This window comes from Carcharhinus amblyrhynchos, chromosome 18 (assembly GCF_965287045.1).
Source record: "Carcharhinus amblyrhynchos chromosome 18, sCarAmb.v2.hapA, whole genome shotgun sequence".
NCBI lineage: Eukaryota > Metazoa > Chordata > Chondrichthyes > Carcharhiniformes > Carcharhinidae > Carcharhinus > Carcharhinus amblyrhynchos.
In genome coordinates this window covers 5,524,193-5,550,655 of record NC_137341.1, presented here as the reverse complement: position 1 = coordinate 5,550,655, position 26,463 = coordinate 5,524,193, and the positions used below count along the sequence as shown (strand labels likewise).

The following is a 26,463-nucleotide window of genomic DNA, read 5'->3' as shown; positions in this document are numbered from 1 at the left end:
ATAAGACATCGGTGAGGCCAAATTTGGAGTATTGTGTGCAGTTTTGGTCACCTAATGACAGGAAGGTTATTAATAAGGTTGAAAGAGTGCAGTGAAGGTTTACAAGGATGTTGCCAGCACTTGAGAAACTGAGTTACAAAGAAAGGTTCAACAGGTTAGGACTTGATTCCCTGTCGCGTAGAAGAATGAGGGGAGATTTGGTAGAGGTGTGTAAAATTTTGATGGGTACAGACATGGAGTGAATGCAAGCAGGCTTTTTTCACTGAGGCGAGGGGAGAAAAATAAACCAGAGGACATGGGTTAATGGGGAAAAGTTTAAAAGGGAAAATTCGGTGGGGGGCTTCTTCACAGAGTGGTGGAATAAGCTGGCAGATGAAGTGGTAAATGCAGGCTCATTTTTAACATTTAAGAAAAACTTGGACAGGTACATGGATGAGGAGGGTGTGGAGGGATATGGTCCAGGTGCAGGTCAGTGGGACTAGGCAGAAAATGGTTCAGCACAGCCAAGAAGGGCCAAAAGGCCTGTTTCTGTGCTGTAGTCTACGTCAGTTCGAGTGGGTGGGTTGCTCTTACGGACACTGTCCAACTGGCCTCCTGTGCTATAACCATTGGGTAATGCTATAAATAAATTGTTTTTGAGCCAAGATCAAAATTAAGTGTCACAACAAAGCTGTGCCATAAGCATTTATTAATCTCCAAGTTGTATATACTCATTTGTACATTGGATAAGATAATGCATGTACATGTATGGAATGCTTAATTAGCTTGCACATACAAGCTGACAACCACTAATCATTTCAGTTACATAAAAAAATCAGCTACAGATTTTTCCCAGCAAGAACTTTAGCATTAAATATGTACTGCCTCTTATTTCAACACTACCACATATCACTTAAATACAAAAAAGTGATCAGATACTACAAGGTGAACATGTTAAAATTTAAATCCAAGTTGTCTGCAGACAGGCTTTTGTCACATCAACAATACACAAATTGTCCTGATTGTTAGCATGTGAAGGTGAAGAAGGCAAGTATTCGTGTTAGCTTTGCAGGTGCGCAAAATCTAGCATTAAAGAAAAATAGTGCAAAACAATTTAGCATCTGCGCTTGTGGCAATAATTATAGTTTGTATCGACAGATGTGCTTAATTGACAATTACGGTGTACTTAACTGGTGCAGAAGCTTGACGTCAAGGAATAGATTGCATTCCCCAACCCAGAACATAAATAGACCTATTTTTAAAAAGGAATGCAGTATTTTACAGTTACCAAGGCAACATTCTTGTGATGCTGTTAAAAAAATTAATGCAGTATTTTTAAGTCACAGGTCAGACAATTAGCACTCCCACCCACAGTCAAAAAAATTGGTACCCAATATCCATCAGGATGATTAAACTTCGATATGGGGGTAAATAAACATGATTTGCTTTTTCTCTTCAATAACTCACAGTATACACAAATATCCTCCATGTGCAGGCCCACGATAAGAAAGCCCACTTCAAATGGCATGTTTTCAATCTAAAAAAAACAGCATTAGCTATACCAGTCTTTACAACAGAAGACACTTGTTGCAAGTGCCAGAAAATGCAGCCTATGTGAGAAAACAGCTTGCGTGTAATCCTTTCACAATAATTCACTTCAATTAACAAAACAGAATTGGAGGACTGAATATATTGCATTCACAGTAGTCATGAAAGGAAAGAAACAAATCCCTGTGTCAAGACACCCTTTTGACAATGTCACAACAAGGTGGAAAAAGAAAAGGCCGCTCACGTCAAATACTTTTGCTTCCTGTCCTATCTTGTCAGGAAAAAATCTTTTGGTCTCCTGCTGTTAGAATTAATAGCAATCTGAACCAAACAATCAAGACATTGTTAATATCTAAGATAGTGCGTTTCTAACTATCAACGAGTACCACATCTAATAACACTGATTAATATTAAATTGACGCGTAAGTGATGGGCACAAAGTATATTGGATGGAAAGAGATTTGCCGCAGGTATCGGTCCTCCTCATAGATAGATATATTTTTCATTAAATTTCTTGCGCTGCATTCACTTATTTTCAAAGCAGAATACACTTTGTTTCAATTCTTTGCAATTCATAATGCAAGTCGTACAGTACAAATAATACTAGAGGTTCACATATGTTGCATAAGTTCTTAGCCAAGGCAACACTTGCAAGCTGCTGAAAATTGCACAAGCATCAAGAGCATTGTCATTACATTTATATTTCTGAAATATATAATCCCAAGATTTCCACACTGTACAAGATTTCAAAACACTACTATAAAGAACTTATCAGGAGATCCTGGTGCAGTGATCTGTATTCTAACAGACAGACTCCTTTTAAAATGACAAACTCTTCCATGGATTGACAGAATCTAAGCTGTGTCTTTTAAACATTGGATTTCTAAGTTTTAGAAACTATGCTGTACAAGCTTCATTATATGGGTTAAAAAGGACATAGTGTTTTATAGTGCAATCGCAAGTCAGCCACAGTCATTTCTCATACCTCAGATTGCATTGGATCCCTTTTAAACCATCACTGTGGCAGAAAAAAAAATCAATCGACAAGTGTGAACTTCATATTTTAGCAACAACATTTCGTCTCAGCAAAATAAATACTATACTCTAAAACATGCCCTCTTTACCACCTCGGTACCTTTCTCAACAATCTGTCAGTTTCAAAATCTGTACCAGGAGCAACACCAAATACTTGAATAAGATGCAAGTCTTAAAATGACAACAAACGCAAATAATATTGGAAAACACATTCGTGCATATATGCTCCCGTTAAGAAGCATTAGGAGTGAGACAATATTTATTTTCCCTGGGGTTTCATGTATACACACACACACACACACGTTTGTTTTCTACACAGCACATTAACAAATTATTAAACATGATAATTGAAAAATAAACAGTGCATCACAAAAATATCACTGCCATGTGCAATATTTTGGGCCTGAAGGCAGATTGTGAAAGATGTCCTAAACCAGTTATTTTCCCTTCATTCCCAACATCATTCAGCACAATAATCAAAATGTAGACATACAAATGGCTCAGGATTTAAAACTGAATGTTATCTTAAAGGTTTTGTCGCACTGGGAACTTTAAAAGTTTAAATTGTTAGGGTATGACTGACATTTATCTTGTTTGCATGGAATTAACATTAATAAATTCTTGAACTTAAATCATATGTTCTGCAATAAGGCATCCACAGTTGCTTGTAATTACAGCGCAGTACAATGCTGCAAGTATCCCAATCATACAGAATACAACATGTAAATCAAAATAAAAATGAACACTTAAGTTTGCCATTTTAAGGTTATCGCAACACCTCTCGGGCAGGATCAGGATTGCTGTTAGCATACCCGCTTGTATGTATATATGTAAGCTTTACAGTTTGGACAAGTGTGCATCACATCCTTCAGATCATCTATTAAGCAGGGGATTAAGCAGCAGCCCAAGTCACACCTGCATTAAAACAAATAAAATAACATCGGTAAAAAACTTAAGTTACCACATTTTGATGACTTAAATCTGTTGCAGATCAAACAGTAGCGTCAGAGGTTATTGAAAAACGGAGCAGAGACGTTACCAGTCGTACCCGTAATTTTCACAGCCTTGCTAGTACTGTGGAGTGGAATGCCTCAAGCGATCAAAACAAATCCTGTGCATTTTAACTTACATTAAAAACCAACGCATTACTGGGTATTTCTATAGGAATAGCCACACAAGAAATTTGCAACACCCTCGGTGGTGTTTTTGCCTCAAATCTGTAATTAAACTTTTGATTCCCTTCTTAAAAATTTGTCTATCTTAGTCTCGAACATACTTAATGGCCCAGCCTCAACTGCTCTCGTGGTAAAGAATTCTACTGATTCACTTCCCTCAGAAGAAATTCCTCCCCATCCTCAGTTTTAAATGGGAATCCCCTTATTCTGAGATTATGCCCTCGGGTCCCAGACTCTCCTACAAGAGGAAACAATCTTTCAGCATCTATCCTGTCGTGTTCCCCGAGAATCGTATACGTCACAATTTATTAACGCTCTCCCACCACAAAGAAACAATCACAGTAACTGCAACTGCAAACTCGCTTCAACAATCTGTTTAGAATTTCCCCTAAATATCAAGTTAATAGGAGAGAGAAAAAAAGAGAAATTATTTGCATTTGAATTCACCATTTGTCACAAGGTCCCGAAATGTTAATCCTGAACTCTCCATGCGTGTGATCAATCTTTTTGAGCAGTCCCAAGTTCTATTAAAAAAAATAGCTGGTACATCAAATTTGTCTCACCAGTCAGGCATTTAACTGCATTCTGAATAATACATTCTCTTGCTGCCTTATTTGGAGAATTATTCCACGTTTATTATCTTTTAGCGCAGAAGAAAATCTCAGACGCTTCCCACAAAAGCACATTCATATCATTTGGTCCGATGGGCTCAACTAATGTATTATTTTGTACTCGACTAACTGTCTCAAGTTTAATCTTCTCTAAACTGTCCGCATACTTCATTTTCAGAGTCAGGGTCAATCAATTTTGTTGCAGCACTCTTTCAAATACAACATCGCCTTCAATGGTGATTAAAACCGAAGTGCTCCAGATGTGACATATCGTCTGTACCAGTCTTCCACTGAACTGACTTATGAATCTGAGAATTCTATTTGCTTTTTCAGAAAAAAAAAATTGGTTCACCATATTTACTTAACACTGAATCCGATCTGGAATAATAGTCTCGGCGTGATCCAAGTTTCCTTTTCATTTTTCTCTTTTCCACATGTTACATGTTCCAAGGGGGCACAAGTTCAAGGTAAGGGGGGTTTGGTGAGGCTCCGGGGGGGGGGGTGTTTTTAAAACAGAGTGGTGGGGGCTCTGGAATGCGCTGCCAAGTTAGGCAGTGGAGGTTGACATGTTCACATTATTTAAAACTTATCTGGATAGACACGAACAGCCGGGGAATAGTGTGGTACGGGCAGTCGGTCGAGATAGGACAACGTGATCGGTGCAGACTTGGAGGATCCAAGGGCCTGTTCCTGCACAGTATTGTTCATTTTTTCCATTCAACGTGTAAAGCTAATTTTCCGCCCAGTTACATAGCTGGTCTATGACCGCTGAACATCGACAAACTAATAATTAAATCAAACTGGGTAAGAATAATGATATACACGATTCAATTCTCTGTAGATCCTTGGCAATCACTTGCCAAATCACAGAAAAATACCGGAGATGTGATTTTACTACTGAGTCGGGCGCAGAGGCAGGCCCCAAATCTACCTCAGCTGGAATGGGATCAAGTTCTGTGCTATCGATGTTAATTTGATCCATACACTCGCCAACCAGCCCCTCCATTGAGTTTATATTTTGAACACAGGTATTATAGCTCAACCTAGTTATTTTTGATTGATGCTACACTCTGTTAATTGATGGGACGGCAACCAAATGAAAATAGAGACGTGACTCGAATGTGAATTTCAAAGTGGGGGCTTTGGGGAGGGAGTCATTCAACTGAAGGTAGGTAAGAATAAGTTATAGCTAGCTATCAGTTACAGTCAATAAGTCGTAATATGCAGAAATATCAAATAACAGGTGTTAACTCAGACGAGGACAAATGTCAGAAATGGCTCCAACTGAGTCCACTCAAGGACTTGTAACTCGAATGAGAATTGTCGATAACTCAACGCATTATGGAGGTGAGGGTTCTGGAGGTGGTGTAGAGCTGGAGGAAGCTGCAGTGAGTAGAGAAAATGAGACAAGGTGGACTAAATACGCATAGTCAATCATCCTATCACACTTGCAGTGACTGGCTTTCTGTGGGGAGGTGGCAATTCTGGGCAGGACCCTCAGATGCATTGAAATGGCACCAAACTTGAGATGGTGCGAAGGGGCTGGTGAGACTCATCAGCAATGAATGCAGTGGAACTGAAAGGGTTGATCGTTCAGAGGACTCAAACGCTGGCTTTTGCGATCTAAAGTGGGCGAGGGACATTTCTGAAAAGCTGGAAAAAAAAATCCAAAAACAGATTCACATGAAGGCAGAAGAAAAAAAAAGACCTGAAGCAATCAGAGTTCAGATTACAAAGCATGACTTAAAGGATGTTAATAATATTGATAACCCTCAGTGCACAAAAATAGAGATGGACAGGAAGCACAATACAAAGTTAAAGGATGCTGTCAAAAGGAGGATTTCCCTTTCGCTCTGGACAAGATGGGAATTGTTTTGTAAGCATGGACTTCACTTGGCTAGAAAAAGGGAGCTTATGAACGGGTAACCCAGATATAAAATCAGGGAAGTGAAGAAATACTTAAACCAAGAAATGGGGTAAGTAGGATAAAAGGAAGCAGAAATACGAAGCAGGAAGTAAAATTAATTCAAAAATAATAAAAAAAGATTAGAGACGGAAAACCCATTTCCCAGGGATGGTTAAAGGTATTTGCCACGGACGTCTTCTGTGGCCGACCTGCACCTTTGCCACAGCACTTGCACTCTCACCCTCAAGTGCTCTTCCCTACCTCCAGATGTTATTCCCTGGCCTACTCCAGCCCTAACGTTACTTGATAGCTTCCACTCCCCTCCTCCCCACCCCCGACTGGCTGGTGGGGTTCTCCTGTCTTATTCCCACCCTCTTTTCTCATCAGGGTCTGTTTTCAGCTGCTGTGTCCCTGGCTTCAGTTCTGAACTCAAGTTGTTGGACTCCATCCCGTGGCAGAAGCACGTGCTGATGGTCCCAGGATTCCAGCAACTTCTTGCACTGTCCAAAAGCCGCAAGTCCTCAGTCCGACACCAGCATCTCCACATCCTGACCAACAGCCACCCGGGACTAACCGAGATCCATCTGAGGATGCTGAGGGAAGAACTGACGATAACCCTTCACTGCGCCTTAGATATGCAGATGGTGCAAGAGGTCTGGAGGACCACAAATGTATCACTCTTGACGAAAGGGAGCGTGATCAGCTTACCAACGACAGGCCAGACAGTGTACTTCTGGGAAAAAAAATTAGCAGTCACTTGGAAAAGAATAGACAAATATACAGGGTGGCACACTTATTAACACTGCTGCCTCACAGTGCCAGGGACCCAAATCCGGTTCAATTGTGGCTTCAGGTCGCTGTCTGCGTGAAGTCTGCACGGGTTTCCTCCGGGTGCTCCGGTCTCCCCCCGACATTCCAAAGATGTGTGGGTTAGGGTGGTTTGGCCGTGCTAAATTGCCCCTTATTGTCAGCGAATTAGCAGGGTAAATATGTGGGATTACCGGGATAGGGCTTGGGTGGGATTGTTGTTGGTGCAGGCTCGATGGGTCAAATGTACTCCATCGGCGCTGCAATAATTCTAATCAAGGAAAGCCAGCTCAGTCCCGGTGAAGGCAACCTGTTCGCATTAAATGTTTGCAGTAACAGATAGGGTTGATGTCGTAAATATGAACTTCCAAAAGGTATTTGTTAAAGTGCCACATGATACATTTGCCAGTAAAGTTGCAGGCCTTGGAATAAAAAGCAGCAGGAACTCATCAAGGCATCTTAGGAACCACGACAGCTACAATCTCGAAGATCACGGGCAGTACATACCCAGAAACACCACCTGAACGTTCCCCTCGAAGTCACTCACCATCCTGACTTGGAGATATATTGTCGCTCCATCACTGTCGCTGGGTCAAAATCTTGGGACTCTAACAGCACTGTGGGTGTACCTACACCACGTGGATTGCAGTGATTCAACTTCATGACCACCTTCTCAATGGTAATTAGGGATGGGCATGGCCAATGATTTCCACATCCCGTTAATGAATTTTATAAATGAATGCAAACTTGGTGAAGTGATGGAACATTAGAGGTGAATGGCTGTTTCCCCAAATAGTGTTTCAATTAAAAGGCACGAAGGATAAAAGTAAGGGAGTTATGAACCACCTTTCTAAAAACACTGGCTCAGCTCCAAGAGTATTCTGAGCCTTTCATTTCGGGCAACACACTTTTGGAAGGTGCAGGAAAGGTCTACTGGAACACTTCCAGAGATAAGGGGCTTGAGTCACATGGTTTGTTTGGAGAAACTGGCCTGTTCTCCTTTGAGAAAGTTGACAGAAGATTTCATTGATATGTTCAAAACCATGAGGCATCTAGACAAAGCAAACAGAGGTAAACCTTTTCCGTTGATGCATGTATCAAAGAACAAGAGGGTACAGTTTTAAGTTGAAAGGCAAAAGAATCCAAGGTGGTGGAAGCAAGTTCAATCTTGGCCTTCAGAAGGCAATTGCAGGACGAGAATGAAATGGAAAGACGATAGGACTTACAAAGAGCCAGCACAGGTTCAACTGGCTGAATGAACTCCTTCCGTGCTTTGACTCCATGTAATCATTGACCGTATCAGGGAGGGAGTTAACGGAAAAGAATGCTTTCAAGGCCAGAGCAGAATGTCCAAATTCCTGCAAACTCAGAGTGATTGCTGCTACAGCTGTAAGTTATGAAAGACATCAGGCAGATGAGTCGAGCAAGTGTAGGCGAGAGGCTCAGAAGCAGTCCAAACAGAAGGCTGGGTCCAAACAGAGAAGAGTAAAACCTCAGAACAAAAAAAAAGGGTACTGTTTGGAAAGGGAGATTTTAGCAAGAGTGAACCAGGTAAATTGAAGAGAAGTTAGCACACAGGACCATGATTAATGACATACTTTCAAGGATATTGTAAAAGTTGCTCACTAAATATTTACCATTCAAAAAGACTACCTCAGTCCCACAATTTAAAGGATACGTTCATAATTAACACAAATTGAACGGAAGGGCGTAGCGTGCTCGAGGCAAGATTAAAATGATAAAACAAGCAAATTAACAAAGGTATAATTAAATGAGGGGAGTTTGAGGAGAGAATCTCAAAATCTACGAAGAACACTAAACTCCTTTGCAGCTTTCCACGTTAGAAGACAACTGTTAGAAACGGGAATCCCACGAGGAGAGGCTCGTGAGCTGATACAGGGCAAGTGAAAATGGACGTTCACTAAAACGCAAAATACTGCAGATGCTAGAAATTAGAACACGACAGCAGAAACAGGCCCTTCAGCCCACAAGTCGCACCGATCATATCCATACCTAATGGAGGAGGTATGGAAAATGCCAGAAATGCTTAACAAGCCTGGCAGCATCTGCGGAGAGAGCAGCAGAGTAAAAGTTTCAGAACATCTGATCACAGGTCATTGATCTGAAACATTAATATACTCTCTCCACAGATACTACCTAACATGTGCTTCCAACATTGTGTTTATTCTAAGCTAACAGCTATTTCACTTCAGTATTTACAATCAAGAGCATGGGGAAGTCGGGGCAGGGTAAATATTATAAATTGATGAAAAAAACTGGACGAGATATGCCTTTAAAAGAGAAGCACCTTAAATCGTTGGTGAAGCCAAAAGAAAAAGTCCTACAATTTGATGGGATATACCAAGGATCCTGAGGGAACTTGAAGAGATAGTAGGAGCCTTAAAACTAATGTATCAGTGTTCATTTAGAGTAACACAGCCAATATAATCGCCACTTTGAACTGTCATTTGTGGGAGGGGAAATGACTAAGTATTTCGATGACAAAGACAATTAGAATTAGTCAACATAGATTTCAGAATCGAAGAGAATGCTTAAGTAAAGTTGTCATAGGCCCTGATGACCATGGACTGCTCTCCCCTTTGAGGAGAGAGCTGACTGGTGATGATTTAGCCTGAGGGTCATTAGACCTCAGGCGAAGGGCAAGGTTGAGAAGACTTACGTGAATAATCTGCTCAGCAAACCTATTGGAATTTGTTGAGATGACGTGATGGATATGGTGAATGAGAAAAATGGCTGCCAAGGTATCTGACAGGAGACTACTAGAGAATACTAACAAGTGTCAGAGCAGCAGAAAAGGCAAGGGTCAAAAACTGGTTAGATGGGAGGAAACAGAGTAGACGCTTAGGGCAGTTTCTCAGAGTGGCTTGAAAGGACTATCTGTGTCCCACAAGGTTCTGCCGTGACCACTTAGAACCATAGAATCCCAACAGTGCAGAAAGACGCCAAATAACCCATTGATTTTGCACCGTCTCTCCGAAACAGCATCTTACCCAGACCCCTCCACCGCCCTATCCTGTAACACTGCACATTTACCACAGCTAATCCATCTACCTATACATCTTAGGACACAAAAAAGCAATGTCTGTCAACAATTTGGATATAGTTTTCAAAGGAATGCGGATCACATTTTCAGGCATGACTAAAATAGGTGCATAGTAATTAATTGGAGGGCCACGAATGTACACATCAAATTTAATATGTCCAACAACAAAAGTGAGCAAGAGTAGGCCATTCAGCCCCTCGAGCCTACTCTGCCATTCATTATCGTAGAGCTATCTCAACGCCATACTCCCACTTCCTCCCCACACCTGTCGATGTCTTCGTTATCTCAAAATCTATTTATTTCTTAAATACGTTGCGATTTGGTTTCCACAGCCTCATGTGATAATACACGATAGAGAATTTTACAGCTTCATCACCCCCTGGGCGGGGAAGGTTCTCCTCATCTCAGTCCCAAATGGCCTCCGCCCTACCCTGAGATTGTGGCTCCTGCTGTCGACACCCCAGCCAGGAGGAACATCATCCCTGCATCCAGTCTGACCAATTTATCACAGACTTCTGACTTCTTTTGAGATATTTTTGCAACTAAACAAATCGAGATATTTCCACAAGCTTTTGCTTGTACCGTGCTGCTGTGCCAGTTACTTACCCCACAAAACAGCAGAAGAGGCAGAATAAAGTGTTCAGCAAGCCTACTTCGTAAGTGATCTTGGTTGTGATGGTCTGCTGGCAGTGAGGGCACATGGTCTGTACCGGTGCAGCTTGAAACATCTCGCCTTGCAGTACTGTCACTGTCGTCGCAGCACCCGGGGGAACTATAACAGTCGCCGTTTGTCCACTCTGAGGAGCGTAGTGTCCGGGAGGGGGTGGGTAATGCCCCGGGGGCATATAATGGCCTGGCGGTGGGTATGGACCAGCCGACTGATAGTAACCTGTCAGTGAAAAAAAAAGAAAACTTATCAATACCTGTTAAAGGCAACTAAATTCATATAATTTTTTTTGCACAAATATGGTTCTTGATCATTAATTTAAAAAACTTCTCGGTTCACACCAAAACTCAAAACGAAGTCATAAAATCCCTTCAGTGCAGAAGGCGGCCAATCAGCCCATCGAGTCTGCACTGACCACAATCCCACCCAGTCCCATTCCCATAACCACACTGACCCAACCCTAGGGTCAATTCAGCATGGCCAATCAACCTAACCCCCACATCTTTGGACTGGGTGTGTGGGGGGAGAGAAACCAGAGAACCCGGAAGAAACCTATGCAGATACGGGGAGAACATGCAAACTCCACACAGACAGTGACCCGAGGCCGGAATTGAACCTGGGTCCCTGGTGCTGCGAGGCAGCAGACCTAACCACTTGCACCTTGCCTCCAAAGAAATGCAGCTTTTTTTGAATTTTGAGATGGTTACATTCCTATATCTACACAATCAGAATCTATTCCTCGCACTTAAGAGAAGGACAGCCCGAGGACAACAGCCATAAATGGGTACAGGAATACATAATTGCAGGAAAACCAGTTACTCTATGTATAGACCAAAACTAAGTCAGTCATTGATAGCATGACTACATTTCCTCTAGGAAACAATGCAATATTAAATGCCAATGTCTCTATGTGTCCGGCTGTAATGGTGTGTTAAACTATTGATCCGACTCAACTATAAACGATGTGTTTAATTGCTAAATGTCCGGACTATCCACTGTCTGAAAGGTATTAAAATCAACCGCTCCTATTGTATTCAGAGAAGGTAGCTGCCCAGTACTGCAGAGTGTCAGTGCCTTTTCTCCACAAAGCTTCGTTAAATAAATCTGTATTGTTGCACCAAGTCCGACTCCAAAGTGATAATTTCCCACAATAGTGCAATACAGATTGAGGCAGAACAACAGGTTTATTCAGCAAAAGGTACCGTGAAGTAAGATGCGACCTGTGATGTAGCCACATAAGTTTAATTTATATGTCACAAATAGCCTGACATTAAAACTGCAATTAAATTACTGTCAAAATCCCCTAATTGCCACATTACAGCACTTGTTGGCGTACACGGAGGGAGATGTCAGCACGGCCAATCCACCTAATCAGCTTATCTTTCGGATTGTGGGAGGAAACCAGAGCATCCAGAGGAAACCCATACAGACATGGGAAGAACACGCAGACTCCACACAAACAGTGACCCAAGCTGAGAATCGAACCCAGGTCCCTGGTGTTGTGAGGCAGCAGTGCTAACCACTGTGCCACCCATGGTGGGTTCATCATTGAAGTCAGTGTCTGTCATGGAGCAGTAGGTAATTCTCAAAAGCAATTTCATCTAAATTTGCCTAATTGTTCAGGCCACTACCCTGAGGAAGAGTTGCCATCTTGGGAGAGGGTACAGAAAGGATTTACTAGAGTAGTTCTAGGGATAAAGGATTAGAGTTTTCTGTATAGACAGAAGAAGTTGGAGCTGTTTCTCCTTTGGGGAGGGGAGGAGGGAGATTTATTCAAAGCATTCAATGCGAGCAGGGTCGATTTCTTCATTTAGTCGATTTCCAACGGCTGAATGCTCAGTAACCATTACCACAGTTAGCATGAGGAAAAGAATGACGCGCCACGGAGTTGGAGTTTCGAATGCACTAACCAGCAGGGTTATGGATACAGATTCTATTGTAGCCTTCCAAAAGAAGCTAGATAAATTCCAAATGGAGAGAAAAAAAAAGGGAAACGTACGGGAAAATAGCAAAGAGTGGGATTAACTGGATTGCTCTTTGAAAGAGCTGGTGTGAACTCTGGAAAAAACACCGCCCTTCTGTCTCACATAATCCAACGATTAGACAACAGCCAGTCTCCAAGTGAATTACATGGGGGTCAATCTGTCTGGAATCAGTGCCATAGATTTACAAGCGCTTGCAACCACCTTGAGATTGTACCCTTCTTTTCACACAGGAACTCGACAGATATCAACCTCTAGGTCGAGACAAGACTATCCCAAATAGCATGCCCACTGCTTGAAGTGCAAGTTATTTGACTTATTTGCAGTGTCCAGTAGATTGTCTGCCTGCTCCACATACTAAAAGTGATGAGATCAGTAAACAAATTCATTATCTGTTGTTATCAGCCAATGACACATGCATTTATAAAAATGCAGAAATGAGTTTCCTCTTTAAATTATTAATCCTTTTAACAGAAAATGCTGGGAATAAGGGTAAGACTGAGCTGAGGAGGAACTTTTTCCACTCAGAGGGTGGTGAATCTTTGGAAGTCCCTAACCCAGAGGGCTGCAGAAACTCAATCACTGAGCGAGTTCAAGACAAGGGGTGGCCCAGTGGTTAGCACTGCCGCCTCACAGCACCAGGGACCTGGGTTCGATTCCCAGCTGGGGTCACTGTCTGTGTAGAGTCTGCGTGGGTTTCTTCCGGGTGCTCCAGTTTCCTCCCACAATCTGAAAGACGTGCTGGTTAGGTGCATTGACCCAATGAGTGCTGGAGTGTGGCGACTAGGGGATTTTCACAGTAACTTCCTTGCAGTGTTAATCTAAGCCTCACTTGTGACTAATAAATAAATGTAAAAAAAAATTGACAGATTACTGGAGACCTAAATGACATCAACGGATATTGGACATAGTGAGAAACTGAAGTTGAGCCACGGTCGAACTGAATGGTGGAGAAGGTTCTAAACACTCAGCAGGTCTGGCAGCATCCTTCTACCCAAATTTCCAGCATCTGCAGTACATTACTCTTCTTGAATTCGAGATCTGGTTCACAAAACGTTGGATTTAAATGAAGCAGCAGAATCATGCCCCAAAAATATGCGTGCCAAAGTTCTCACTCAAGAGTAAAATCTGAACCCCTCACGTCAATTGCAAATAATCCATTTGCCACTCAAAATCATTTCATTTTTACATGGGCGTAAGAACATAAGAAATAGGAGCAGGAGTAGGCCATCTAGCCCCTCGAGCCTGCCCCGCCGTACAATAAGATCATGGCTGATCTGAAGTGGCTCAGTCTCACTTTGCTGCTTTCTCCCCATAACCCTTAATTCCCCTATCAGAAATCTATCTACCTGTGTCTTAAATATATTTAGCGAGGTAGCCTCCACCACTTGAACAGGCAGAGAATTCCAGAGATTCACCACCTTTTGAGTGAAGAAGTTCCTCCTCAACTCCGTTCTAAACTGCACCCCCATTATCTTGAGGCTGTGCCCTCTAGTCCTGCTGTCCTTTCTGAGCAGGAAGAATCTCTCTCCCTCTAAGATGCCCCCTCAGCCTGCTCAACTTCAACGAGTAGAGACCCAGTCTATTCAGCTTCTCTTCATAGTCCAACCCCCTCATCTCACCGGAGTTGAGCTATGAGGAGAGGCTGAATAAACTAGGCTTGTACTCGTTACAGTTTAGAAGAATGAGGGGAGATCTCATTGAGACGTATAAGATGAAGAATGGGATGGATAGGATAGAGGTGGAGAGACTCTTCCCGCTCAGAAAGGACAGTAGGACTAGGGGGCACAGCCTCAAGATAAAGGGGGGGGCGGTTTAGAACATAGAACATTACAGCGCAGAACAGGCCCTTGGGCCCACGATGTTGCGCCGACCAGTTTTTTTAAAAAAAAGCACTGACCCACTAATCTAAACCAATCCCTTTTCGTCCATAAACCTATCCACAGACCTCTTAAACGCCCCCAAACTAGGCGCATTTACAACCGCAGCAGGCAGGGCATTCCAATCCCTCACCACCCTCTGGGTAAAGAACCTACCCCTGACATCCGTCCTATAACTAACACCCCTTAATTTAAAGCCATGCCCCCTCGTGCTACCATTCTCCATCCGAGGAAAAAGGCTATCACTATCCACCCTATCTAAACCTCTAATCATCTTATATGTTTCAATAAGATCCCCTCTTAGCCTCCTTCTTTCCAGCGAAAACAACCCCAAATCCCTCAGTCTCTCCTCATATGACCTCCCCTCCATACCAGGCAACATCCTGGTAAACCTCCTCTGCACCCTCTCCAAAGCCTCAACGTCCTTCCTGTAATGTGGGGACCAGAACTGCACACAGTACTGCAAGTGCGGTCGCACCAGAGTTGTGTACAGTTGCAACATGACGCTGCGACTCCTAAATTCAATCCCCCTACCAATAAACGCCAAGACACCGTATGCCTTCTTAACAACCTTATCTACTTGATTCCCAACCTTCAGGGATCTATGTACGGAGTTGAGGAGGAACTTCTTCACTCAAAGGGTGGTGAATCTCTGGAATTCTCTGCCCGTTGAAGTGGTGGAGGCTGCCTCGCTAAATATTTTTAAGACGCGGGTCGATGGGTTTTTGATAAGAGAGGGGATTAAGGGTTACGGGGAGAGGGCGGGAGTGTGGAACTGAGCCAAGACAGATCAGCCATGATCTTACTGAATGGCGGGGCAGGCTCGAAGGGCTAGATGGCCTACTCCTGCTCCTATTTCTTATGTTCTTATCTCCAGTATCAGCCTAGTCACCCTCCTCTGTACTTCCTCCAAGGCCAAAATACCCTTGTGCAAGTGCAGCGACCAAAACTGCACACAGTACTCCAGCTGCGGCCTCACCAGTGCCCTGTACAGTTGCAGCAAGACCTCCCTGCTTTTATATTCTATCCCCCTCGCGATGAAGGCCAGCGTCCCGTTCGCCTTCTTGATCGCCTGCTGCACCTGCAGACTGGGTTTTTGCAACTCATTCCTGCCAAAGTGGATAACCTCACACTTGCTATCATTGTACTCCATCTACCAGGTCCTCGCCCACTCGCTCAGCCTATCCAGATCCCTCTGCAGACTTTCCACGCCCTCCGCACAATTTGCTTTTCCACTTATCTTTGTGTCATCAGCAAATTTCGACACCCTACACTCAGCCCCCTCCTCCAGATCATCAATATAAACGGTCAATAGTTGAGGCTCCAGCACCGATCCCTGCGGCACTACAATAGTCACCAACCGCCAATCCGAATAGCACCCATCGATACCGACTCTCTGCTTCCTATTCGACAACCAATCCTCCATCCACACTAAACACCTTACCCCCGACTCCGTGCCCCCTAACCTTCTGAAGCAACCTTTACCACAGCAATCAGTTATATCCACAAATTCAGCGCTCACACCAAGGTTTTTGAACTTTAATTACCATGTGGTGGCATGGGCATACCACCTTCTGCCGGCGTGTGGAGAGGTACAAATCCTGGCTCATAAGGAGGTGGTCCGCCATCTGGTGGGACGGAATATCCTTGAGGTTGAGCGGTAGTAGGTGGCGGATACACTGAAGAAACATGGAGAAATATTTTTGACTTGGTAACAAAAGCACAACTGATAAAAAAAAACACCATAAGCTGTGACTTAATCACTTGTTTATCAAGATGAAATACAGCTGAGAATTCTAACTGCTGTTTGCTTCTGTCTCATTTAACAATCCTCAAATAAAACACTCAGCCACGAATCTTGTACTAGTGAGCAAATCCCAACTGCTCACATCTTTTGAGAAGGTGACTCTTGCCTTGAGGTACATGCTTTGGAAAACTAACGGTAACCCCCTCCACTCATTCACCTCGTACTGATGCACACATTCCAACTATAGAATCTACACTCATCTAACAATTACAATTCTGGGTCGAATTATTGAAATGAAGGAAAGAATAAGACATCAAAATCAATTAAAACGGACCAAGAACGTAAAATATTTTGGATCTTTTTCTCTTTAAGATCTCAAATTTATAAGCGTTTTCATTAGCAGAGCAAACATTTCCTGAAATACATTCAAAGAATTTTTTCTTAAATTGTGAAGTTGTTGAGGATCTACGGCGCCTGGGTGTTTAATTGTTTCCCACCGGTAGCTCCCGAGAACCGCTTCGCTTTTCATTTTTTTTATTTTCCTTCTGATTTAAATGTTGTTCTACATTGATGTGGGAATGCCGGCGTTGGACTGGCGTAGACACAGTAAAAAGTCTGACAACACCAGGTTTTAGTCCAACCGATTTATTTGATAATACTCACAAGCTTTCGAGGGGACTGCCTCTTCGTCAGGTGAATGGAGAGTTCTGGCCTCAGACAGAGCATATAAAGCACAGACCGTTTAGAGATTACTGATTAATGCTCTGTCTGAGGCCAGAACTCTCCATTCACCTGACGAAGAGGCAGTCCCCTCGAAAGCTTGTGAGTATTATCAAATAAATCGGTTGGACTAAAACCTGGTGTTGTCAGACTTTTTACTGTGTTCTACACTGAGCCAGTGTTATGACAGACAAGAAAAAGGTACACTAGGAGCAAGACTTTTAACAGATTTAAAATTCTACATGGATCGTTATTCAGCATGCTTTAAAATCATAAGAACGAACTTAAAATTCCACAGTGTAAATCCTAACCGTCGAATCCCTGTGAAAGATTGGCGGAGTTGTTGATGGCGCCAGGGATTGTCAGAAGATACAACAAGATATGGATAGATTGGAGACTTGGCACAGAAATGGCAGATGAAGTTTAGAATCATAGAATCACTACAGTACAGAAGGGAGGTCATTAGGCCCATCAAGTCTGTACTGTCAACAATCCCATCCAAGCCCAACTCCCGCAACCCCATGCATTTACCCTTCTCATCCCCCTGACACTAGGGTCAATTTAGCACGGCCAATCAACCTAACCTGAACATCTTTGGACCACAGGACAAAACAGAGCAACCGGAGGAAACCCGCACAGACAGGAGGAGGATAGAATGCAAACTCCACACAGACAATAGCAAGTAGTCAGAATCAAACCCAGATCCCTGGTACTGTGAGGCATCAATGTTCACCACTGTGCCACCATGCTGCCCTAGGTTAGGTTAGGTGAGGAAAGACTTTTAAACCATCAGACATTAAGTCACTGGCAGGACAACCAACATTCAGTTAAATGACTTTAAAATGGACTTAAGCTAACAAGAAAGCAGTTTACACACATGAAATGCAATAAGAGATTTTAAAAAGTGATGACTTAAAAAACAAAACACAATCTGATATTTTGAATGTATTAATATATTTTGAATAATCATTGTTCACTTTAGCCAAAGGCAGATTGCTGCAAAGCATTCATGGTAAAAGGCATTAGGATAAAGGCATATTCTAAAAAAAACACTGAAATCTTGGAAATATGCCAGTTATCAGAGTTATAACAGTGAAAACATTTGGAACACTGAAACTTCACAAACAGGGCTTATTCACTATCCAGACGAGATGGGTGCATGCCCAGACGTGGAATCGTGTGTTAATCTGATTTTGCAGTGACCTGTGGGGGAACTTCTGGAATGTTCACTTTGAACTTAGGGGCTGGCATCTGAAGTTATTAGGCAAAGGAAGATGCTTCAGCCAAAACAGGGGAGGAAGCATCTAGATTCTAAGGACAAATGAAATGCCATTTCGCTAGATGGTATGATGAAACTGGCTAAAATTTGTTAAATTTTAAATTAAAATTGGCCGAATCACAGGTATCATTGTCGATTTATGTATAATGGAGGTGATTGATTTAAAGCTAATTAAAGACAGGAATAATTGATAAGAAAATCTACAATTGATCTGTTTTGAATTGCAAACATCAGAATTTATTGGCAAGGTCTAGCTGCTCCATCTTGGGAGCTGCCCTGACCTTTCGAGGATTTTTTCCTGGTGGCCGCTAGTTAAAATAAAGGTTACGTCTTTAAACCGAGAAACCAGCTTTGCGAGTCTTGTATTGTCTGAAGTTTCTGACGGTACCCAGCCACCTTCAAACATGCCACCGACATAGAATAAAATCATTTCCGTAACACTTTTTAAACTGTACTCGAGGTCTAATTACTCACTTTAGCACTCTAATTGCTGTACTTTGTGAATAAAAATATTGTAAACAAAGTACGGGCAGAATGGTGGCACAACGGTTATGGGCAGCACAGTGGCAAGCACTGCTGCCTCAGTACCAGGGAGCCCGGCTCAATTCCTGCCTTTGTGCAAAGTCCATTCTCCCATGGAGTTGGGGTGACCATTCTCCCACGTTTGTGTGGGTTTCCTCTGGGTTGCACCAGTTTCCCCTCTCAGTCCAAAGATGTGCAGGTTAAGTTGATCAAGGAGCAATTTTGCACGGCCAGTGTTACAGGATGTGTAGGTTAGATGGATTGCCCATGGTAAACGTATGGGGATAGGAGGGCCTGGGTAGGATTCTCGGTCAGACAGTTGGTGCAGACTTGATGGACCAAATGGCCTCTGCTGCACTGTAAGGATTCTATGATTCTGTTCAGAGCATTAATAATTTATATCACAAAATAATTTAAGTTTCTGAAGCCTTCAATATGTAGGTAGATCTAGTCTCCGAGCATTTAATTTCACCAGATTGTCCTTAAAATATTTCAGCCAAGATGTTGTTTCTACCTGTTGATGGTGGCTGTCCTCCTTTCTCTTCAAGCAACGGAGCAGAAGGCCCCCCAGGGTACGGAGGTGGTGGTTCTTCTGACATGGTTCACCGCTGTTGATAAAAACAAACAAGTTAACCAGGAAATCAAATTCTTCTCAACTTTCAATTCGTTCTGTAGAGATTTCCAAATCTATGCCCCCTGGTATAAGACTCGTCACAGAGGCTCACCGAGGATGGGAATTGAACCTGGGTCCTTGGCGCCGTGAGGCAGCAGTACTAACCAGTGTGCCGCCGGCAGTCTTCAGCTGCAACAGGACGTTGAGGGGAACGACGGCTGAGGCACCTGCAATTTCCTTCTCTATTTAACACCCTGATGAGGCAATCAGGCTCTTCCGATTAGGTCCATTATTTCCCTTGACGTTATTACATTTACATTATCCTGCCGCTCGCGCTGCTGTCCCTGCCGCTAAGCGCCGAGTTCTTGCCCTTGACCCATACCTTAGCACTGTGGTCTGCATCTGTTTTCGTCACGGAGACAAAGTTAAATCTATCAACTGTCACTTTCACGTTGAAAAAGGAGTCTCACTTGTACTCGTTACAAATATCATACACCCCATGATTTAACTCGGAAAATGTTTGCCATCGGTGCTTTCCTCCCCATATTTCCTGTTTATTTTTATAGGTCTTTCTCAGTTTAATATAGTTGCGTGGTGCATTAAGGACAGCAATTACCTTACATTTCTCTTGGGTTTTAGACAGCATACAGGCACTGGCAGAGCTAACAGGAATGAGTTAAATGATACTTACATATAGATGCAATAAGTGAAATAAACAAGTAACCAATGATTTTAAAACATATAAGCTGCTGTTCTAAATGTATTTCAAGTATTTTACTGTGATTATACATGTTGGCCAATGCAAATTACTGCAAGGCATGATGGAACAGGTGAAAAGTTTGGAGCCAAAGGCCTGGGAACCATGAGCTAGCAGAACTCATCTGGAAGATACTTAAGAGGGAACATATTTGCAATAATAACGAATGGATTCAGTCACTGCCCAGACACAACAGAAATGACCCTTGATGCAGGAACTCACATCTGTTCAGTTTGGCAATCAGCCAGTGGAAACCTCCACTTGACCCCTACGTAGCATTTACTGCATCCAAGCAACAGGGAAAGAAGCTTTAGCCAAGAAGGGGGTTAACGTTTGGGTTTTACAGACAGAGGCACCAGTGTTAACCACTGTGCCACCAATAGCTAGCACCGCTGCCTCTCAGCACCAGGGGCTCGCGTTCGATCCCAGACTTGGGTCACCGTCTGTGCGGAGTTTGCACATTCTCCCCGTTGGTGGGTTTCCTCCGGGTACCCCGGCTTCCTCCCACAGTCCAAAGATGTGGGGGTTAGGTGGATTAGCCATGTAAAATTGCCCCTGAGCATCAGGGGGACTAGCTGAGGTAAAAATGCATGGGGTTATAGTTATAGGACCTGGGTGGGATTGTGATAGATGCAGATTCAATGGGCCAAATGGCCTCCTTGGGCACCGTAGGGATTCTATGAATGCAATATCATCATGCTGGCAGATAAATACATTTGGCTGACGTATTTGATTTGTATTGATGTGTGTATACTAAACGAAATTCATCTTAAACTAATGAAGGGCAGCAAATCTGATAAAGAAAATGTATAACTTATGTTTTTTACTGATAAAAACCAGTGATCGATGGGAGAAGTTAAATGAAAGATTTACGTTTTGTCCTCTGACATTTGGTTTCCTGAATTTAATTGCCTCCTTGTTGAAAACCCCATTTACACTTCATTACATATGCGAAGCTTTAGCCTTTTTAGGGTGCTGATTTTGCATTGATGTATACCATCCTCTGCCAATGCCATTCTGCCCTGGTCCAGCTGGCTGGGGTTGCATTTGTATCAAAGTACTTGCGACCAGAGAATCATCGTCACTGGGCTGTCTTCACATCATTGCATGGTTAATGTCGTCCCCCAAGGTCCATATTTTACCCTTGCCCCTCTATACGCTGCCTCCCAATGGATTGTAGACACAAGTCATAGGAAGAAAGAGAATTGGAATGAGGAACTCACTGAATGGTAAAATGGGTGGCGCAGGCTTGGAGGGCTGCAGGGCCTGTTTCCTGTGCTGTGTTTTTCTTTGTTCAATGAGATCACCCAAAAACACCTCAGATTCCAGTCTTCGCATAGCTCTACCTCACCATATCTGTCAACCCCGCCACTGTCTTTACACTTGCCCCTCATCATGATGAATGAGCAGATGTTTCCTTCAACTGAATATTTGGAGTAAAGCCATTATCGCGTGTGTGGAACGACACTGTCTGCAGCCTCAATGTTGTATTTAACTGAGTTGAACTGTCATCCATATATCCATGCTATCAATCACGAGAACCACCTCCATAATATTGCCCATCTTCAACCCTGCCTTAGATCTGCTGTTGAAACTCAACCACGCTTCTGCTACCTCAGATTCAATTGCTCGAACACACTTCTGGCTGGCCTCCCATTTTCTATCTCCCATATACTTAAAGTCACTCAGGACTCTGCTGTCCATACTCTTACTCACATCAAATCTCACTGCCTCATTACTCACGCTGACTGACTGACAGACACTGGCTCTTCTGTAAGCCAGGCCTAGATTTTAAAATTCTAACCCTCCTTTTCAACGTCCACAATGATCTACCTCCTCCTTATTTCTACAGTCTTCTCCAGCACTGCAACCCTCCAAATGATCTAAACTTCTCTAATTCAAGCCTCGCAAGCACCCTGATTTTAATCATTCCACCACTGGTGCCTTTGCCTTCAGTTGCAATGATTTTAAGTTCTGGACTTCCTTCCCTAATCTCTCTTCTTACTCACTTTCTTCCTTTCTTTAAGTTGCTTCTTAAAAATAACAGTACTTGTTTGACCATCAGCCCCAATATCATCTTTTGTAGCCCAATGTCATGATTTGTTATATGACATCTTTGCAAACAGATAGGGGTGTTTGACATTAAAGATGTCATAGAAAAATAAGTTAAACGTAACGTACAAATACTGTTTAGAATGCTTCCCAAAGTTTGCGGTTTGTCTGTTAACAGTCTCCCATCTTAAAAGTTTACCTTAATTTTAAAACATCGATTTTTGACTTCCTTTTCTTCTCAAATATAGAAGAGTGGAGAAGATGTTTCCATTCATAGCGAAGACTTCTTCAGCTGGAGGGTGATCCATCTATGGAACTCATTGCCACAGGCGGCTTCGGACGCCAGGTCATTCTATCTATTTCTGTCTTAAATATGCTCCTTCTCGATTGGCAAGGGGGTCAAACGTGATAGGGAAAAGGCAGGAGAATGGGGTTCAAAAACTTTGAAGCCATGATCAAATAGTGGAGCAGACTCCATGGGCTGAATGGCCTACTTTATTTATGGTATTAAATTGATTATCAAATGTAATGCTACTGTGGCTGCCATTTTCAAAATGTTCCTTTACTACAAAATTATAATTTGTTACTCATTAAGTTCAATGTAAACTAGGTTCCTTTGTTCTAAAAGGATATTCCAATTGCATTCTATAAACCTACGATACAATTTGCTCTGTTTCTTCCAGCTTTAGAAAATAGAACCATTTTGGTTTTGACACAATCTCTATAATTAAATATTCTGTCATGTCATCAGTATGTTCCTAAGGTCAGCTGGCAGCTCTTAGAGACTCGTATCCTTCTCTATCCCTTAATTCCACTCACTGATCGTACCAACCAATTATGCTTACCGAAATACCTTTTCATTTCAGTGATCATGTCTCAGAAATAGTTCCATCTGTTCTTTTCCTAACATCTCCATTCTTCCCAAAGACTCCAAAGCCTGGAATATTTAGCTCTCAATCATGGGATTAGTTGCTAACTTTGCAAATGGCTGGGTTTTGGATGAGTTAAAAATCACACATGTTGTTGCCAGGTCTCTCCGTTGGCCATTGCAGCAATGCCTTCGAACCAAATTTCTGCTTCCAATCAACTGTTTCTAGTTCTTGAAGTACGTGCAGTGGCTAGCACTGCTGCCTCAGAGTGCCAGCGACCTGGGTTCAATTCCTGGTTTGGGTCACTATCTGCATATTCTCCCCGTGTCTGTGTGGATTTCCTGTGGGTGCTCTAATTTCCTCCTATAGCCTGGAACATGTGCTGGTTCGGTGCACTGGCCATGTTAAATTCTCCCTCAGTGCACCCAAACAGATGCCGGAGTGTGACAACTAGGAGATTGTCACAGTAACTTCATTGCAGTGTTAAAGCCTTGCAACAAAGTAAACTTTAAACTTGATTGACATTCAGAAGCCCAACCTGGGTTACTGTCCCTAACCCCATATATCTTGCGACTTTCTTGCATTGTGGATTTTCCCTTCCCAAATGGTTTAAGTCTCTCCCCATTGTTCCATTTAAATCAAGAACACGGGTGAAGAACATCCACTAGATAAAGCCTTCTCCTGCCCTAACAGTATCCCATTGTCTTTATCCCTAACCTTTCTACACCATTCGATATGTTCCATGCACGATGATCATTCTTGCAGCCTCCTCATCTACTTGTTTGGTTCAGCATTTGAAGTAATCCAAACATTATGACTGGAGATTTTGTTACTTGAAACATCTTTTATAAAAACTTGGTAGATCGCCTTGTAGCAGTTGATGTTATCATTGATCAGCCCGTTTCGTCTGGCACTGTGCTCTGTTGGGATCATCTGCCTCGCCAATGAGATGGAAAGCTCTTGACAGTTGATGATACTCAAGGGGATGGTGTTTCAGTATGATCTTCCTCTTCGGTGTTGACTCTACACCTGTATTCAATCTTCACTGGACAACTCCTCTTCGTGGGACTCTAGCAATTCCGTGTCAGTTTCCTCCACTTCAAAGCCAACTTCCCTTGCCAGGGTGATGATTTCACACTGAACTTCGGCAGCAGCATCGAGAACTTCTCTGTTATCACTGACACTCACGCTTTCCACCGTACAATTCAGACACAATCTAACTTTATTCCGCAGATCAGCGATACTGTCGAAACCCGAGAGAATGTCGTCGGCATGCTAAAATTCCACGACAGTTGGCACGTTCTCACCATCTTTTGCTCGATAGCCACGATGTGGAGATGCCCGCATCCGACTGGAGTGGGCACAGCAAGTCTCAAAACACCAGGTTAAAGTTGAACAGGTTTATTTGGAATCGTGAGCTTTTCGGAGAGCTGCCCCTTGATCAGGTGAGTCACTCACCCCATGAAGGAACAGCGCTCCAAAAACTCGTGGTTCCAAATAAACCCACTGGACTTTAACCTGGTGTTTTGAAACTTCTTGCCTTGATGAGCTGGAACAAAGACTGTCAGCCTGCTATTGTCCCCTACTGCATGGATTGAGCAATGTTGGGTGGCAAGAAAATTACCTTCACATTTTCAGCTAAGTTACTGGAGATTGATAGGATGACCTGGGCATTATCTACAAGGAAGACCATCTTGAAGGAGGTAACTTTTCCAGCACAATACTCCCTTCAAGTGGGGATGGTATAGAGAGGGAAGCTTCTGAAAGAGTCCCCTTGCGATTCAGACTTTATCTGAACACCATAATGACGCGCAGGTGTTCCTTGGAACAACGCTTCAAAGCCTTTGGTGTCTTGAAGAAGGGCTTAAACTTCAAATTGCCTGCAGTGTTTCTATCAAGCGGAAGAGGCAGGCAATCTTTGGCAGGTTTAAAACCTGGCATTATGACTTCCTCTTTGGAGTTGTGTGCTCTCTGTGGCATCTACTACCAAATAAAGCTGTCATCAACATTAAAGACATTCAATGATTCTCTTCAAAAAGACAGGAAAATAATTTAAGAGTGTGATGAAATTGTTGGTTATTTTACCAACAGGTAAATTTCTTAAAAATGCTCAAATGAAGCACGGCCAGCCATAAAACTGAACGCTCACTTCCTACTCATTCTGCAAGTCATCATGCAAGCTTGATAGTTGTCCAAACGCAAGCCAAGAGGAACTTATGCTGGTTTTGTTCTTCGATTCAGGGTGTTAAAACTTAATTCTTTCTGTTCCATGCCTGATGTTGCTTGTAGTTTCAGTTACCCTGCAGCAGTTGAAGGTGGAACACTGAGCTCAATTCCATCAGTGTTTCTCCGGCCTCACATTTTAAACCCTTGAATTTCATTTCTAAAAAGTGATTTTGTAAAAATTTTCTGAGCAGCAGCAGCATTCCCAAGACCGTCACTTAACTATTCCTGACTCATGCTGGAAAGTGTTTCCAAAGGATTGAAACACTAAATGACATACTGGAAACAATCTCAAAATGACTACAAAATGGCCTTGTTGCCTCTGTCCAATGCTGCATAGCTTTTTTTTTGCCTAAGGTTGCTGTGCCCTCGAACCTGATCGGACGCCTTTCGCTCATATTTGCTCCAAATGGCACTGATCAGTCTACAAGTTGCTCTAGAAGGCCCGACACAAAAATCGACATTAATACAAACGTCACAACTTTCAGGGTACACACCAGCTCCATCATCAAGGTGCTACTAAAGCAGACCAAATTAAAATTAGCCAATTTGACATCTTATTCTACCTAACCTGCAGAACGCCTTCCAAACCTACATACGAGCCATCACCTCCTGCTCCCCCAGGGTATTGCGCAACGCCCTCCTCCATCAGACTGCTGCCCTCACATTGCTTCCTAAATCTAACATTTAGAAGTCTCTACGAAGGCTACCTCTTTCACCCGGCAGCCTTCATGCTAAAACTTCTTCCTTCTTCTGAAGGACAAACCAAGGCGGAACGTATAAGGTAAATGGTAGGACGCTGAAGACTGCAGTAGCACAGAGGGATCTGGGAATACAGATACATAATTCCCTAAAGGTGGTCGATAGGGTCGTAAAGAGTGCTTTTAGTACACTGGCCTTTATAAATCAAAGTATTGAGTACAAGAGTTGGAATGTTATAGTGAGGTCAAAAAGACATCGTTGAGGCTCAATTTAGAGTACTGTGTGCAGTTTTGGTCACCGAATTACAAGAAGTACGTGAACAAGG

General features: G+C 42.8%; 1 protein-coding gene across 2 annotated transcripts in view; it reads right to left on the bottom strand.

Annotated features, from left to right (window-relative positions):
* Nucleotides 1-671: 671 nt before the first annotated feature.
* The window catches only part of cdip1 (cell death-inducing p53 target 1), a 37,760-nt gene continuing 11,968 nt past the window's right edge, over nucleotides 672-26,463 (bottom strand). Inside the window, exons 1-5 of one of the 2 annotated variants that reach the window (XM_080206297.1) lie at nucleotides 22,544-22,574; nucleotides 19,437-19,530; nucleotides 16,202-16,333; nucleotides 10,732-11,014; nucleotides 672-3,477 (exon numbers count right to left, since the gene is read on the bottom strand). In XM_080206297.1, coding sequence (XP_080062423.1) covers nucleotides 3,366-3,477; nucleotides 10,732-11,014; nucleotides 16,202-16,333; nucleotides 19,437-19,521 — 612 coding nt within the window. In that variant the 5' untranslated portion in view covers nucleotides 19,522-19,530; nucleotides 22,544-22,574 and the 3' untranslated portion in view covers nucleotides 672-3,365. Of the gene's footprint in view, nucleotides 3,478-10,731; nucleotides 11,015-16,201; nucleotides 16,334-19,436; nucleotides 19,531-22,543; nucleotides 22,575-26,463 lie in introns of those variants that run through there. The other variant, XM_080206296.1, reaches the window with a different exon arrangement.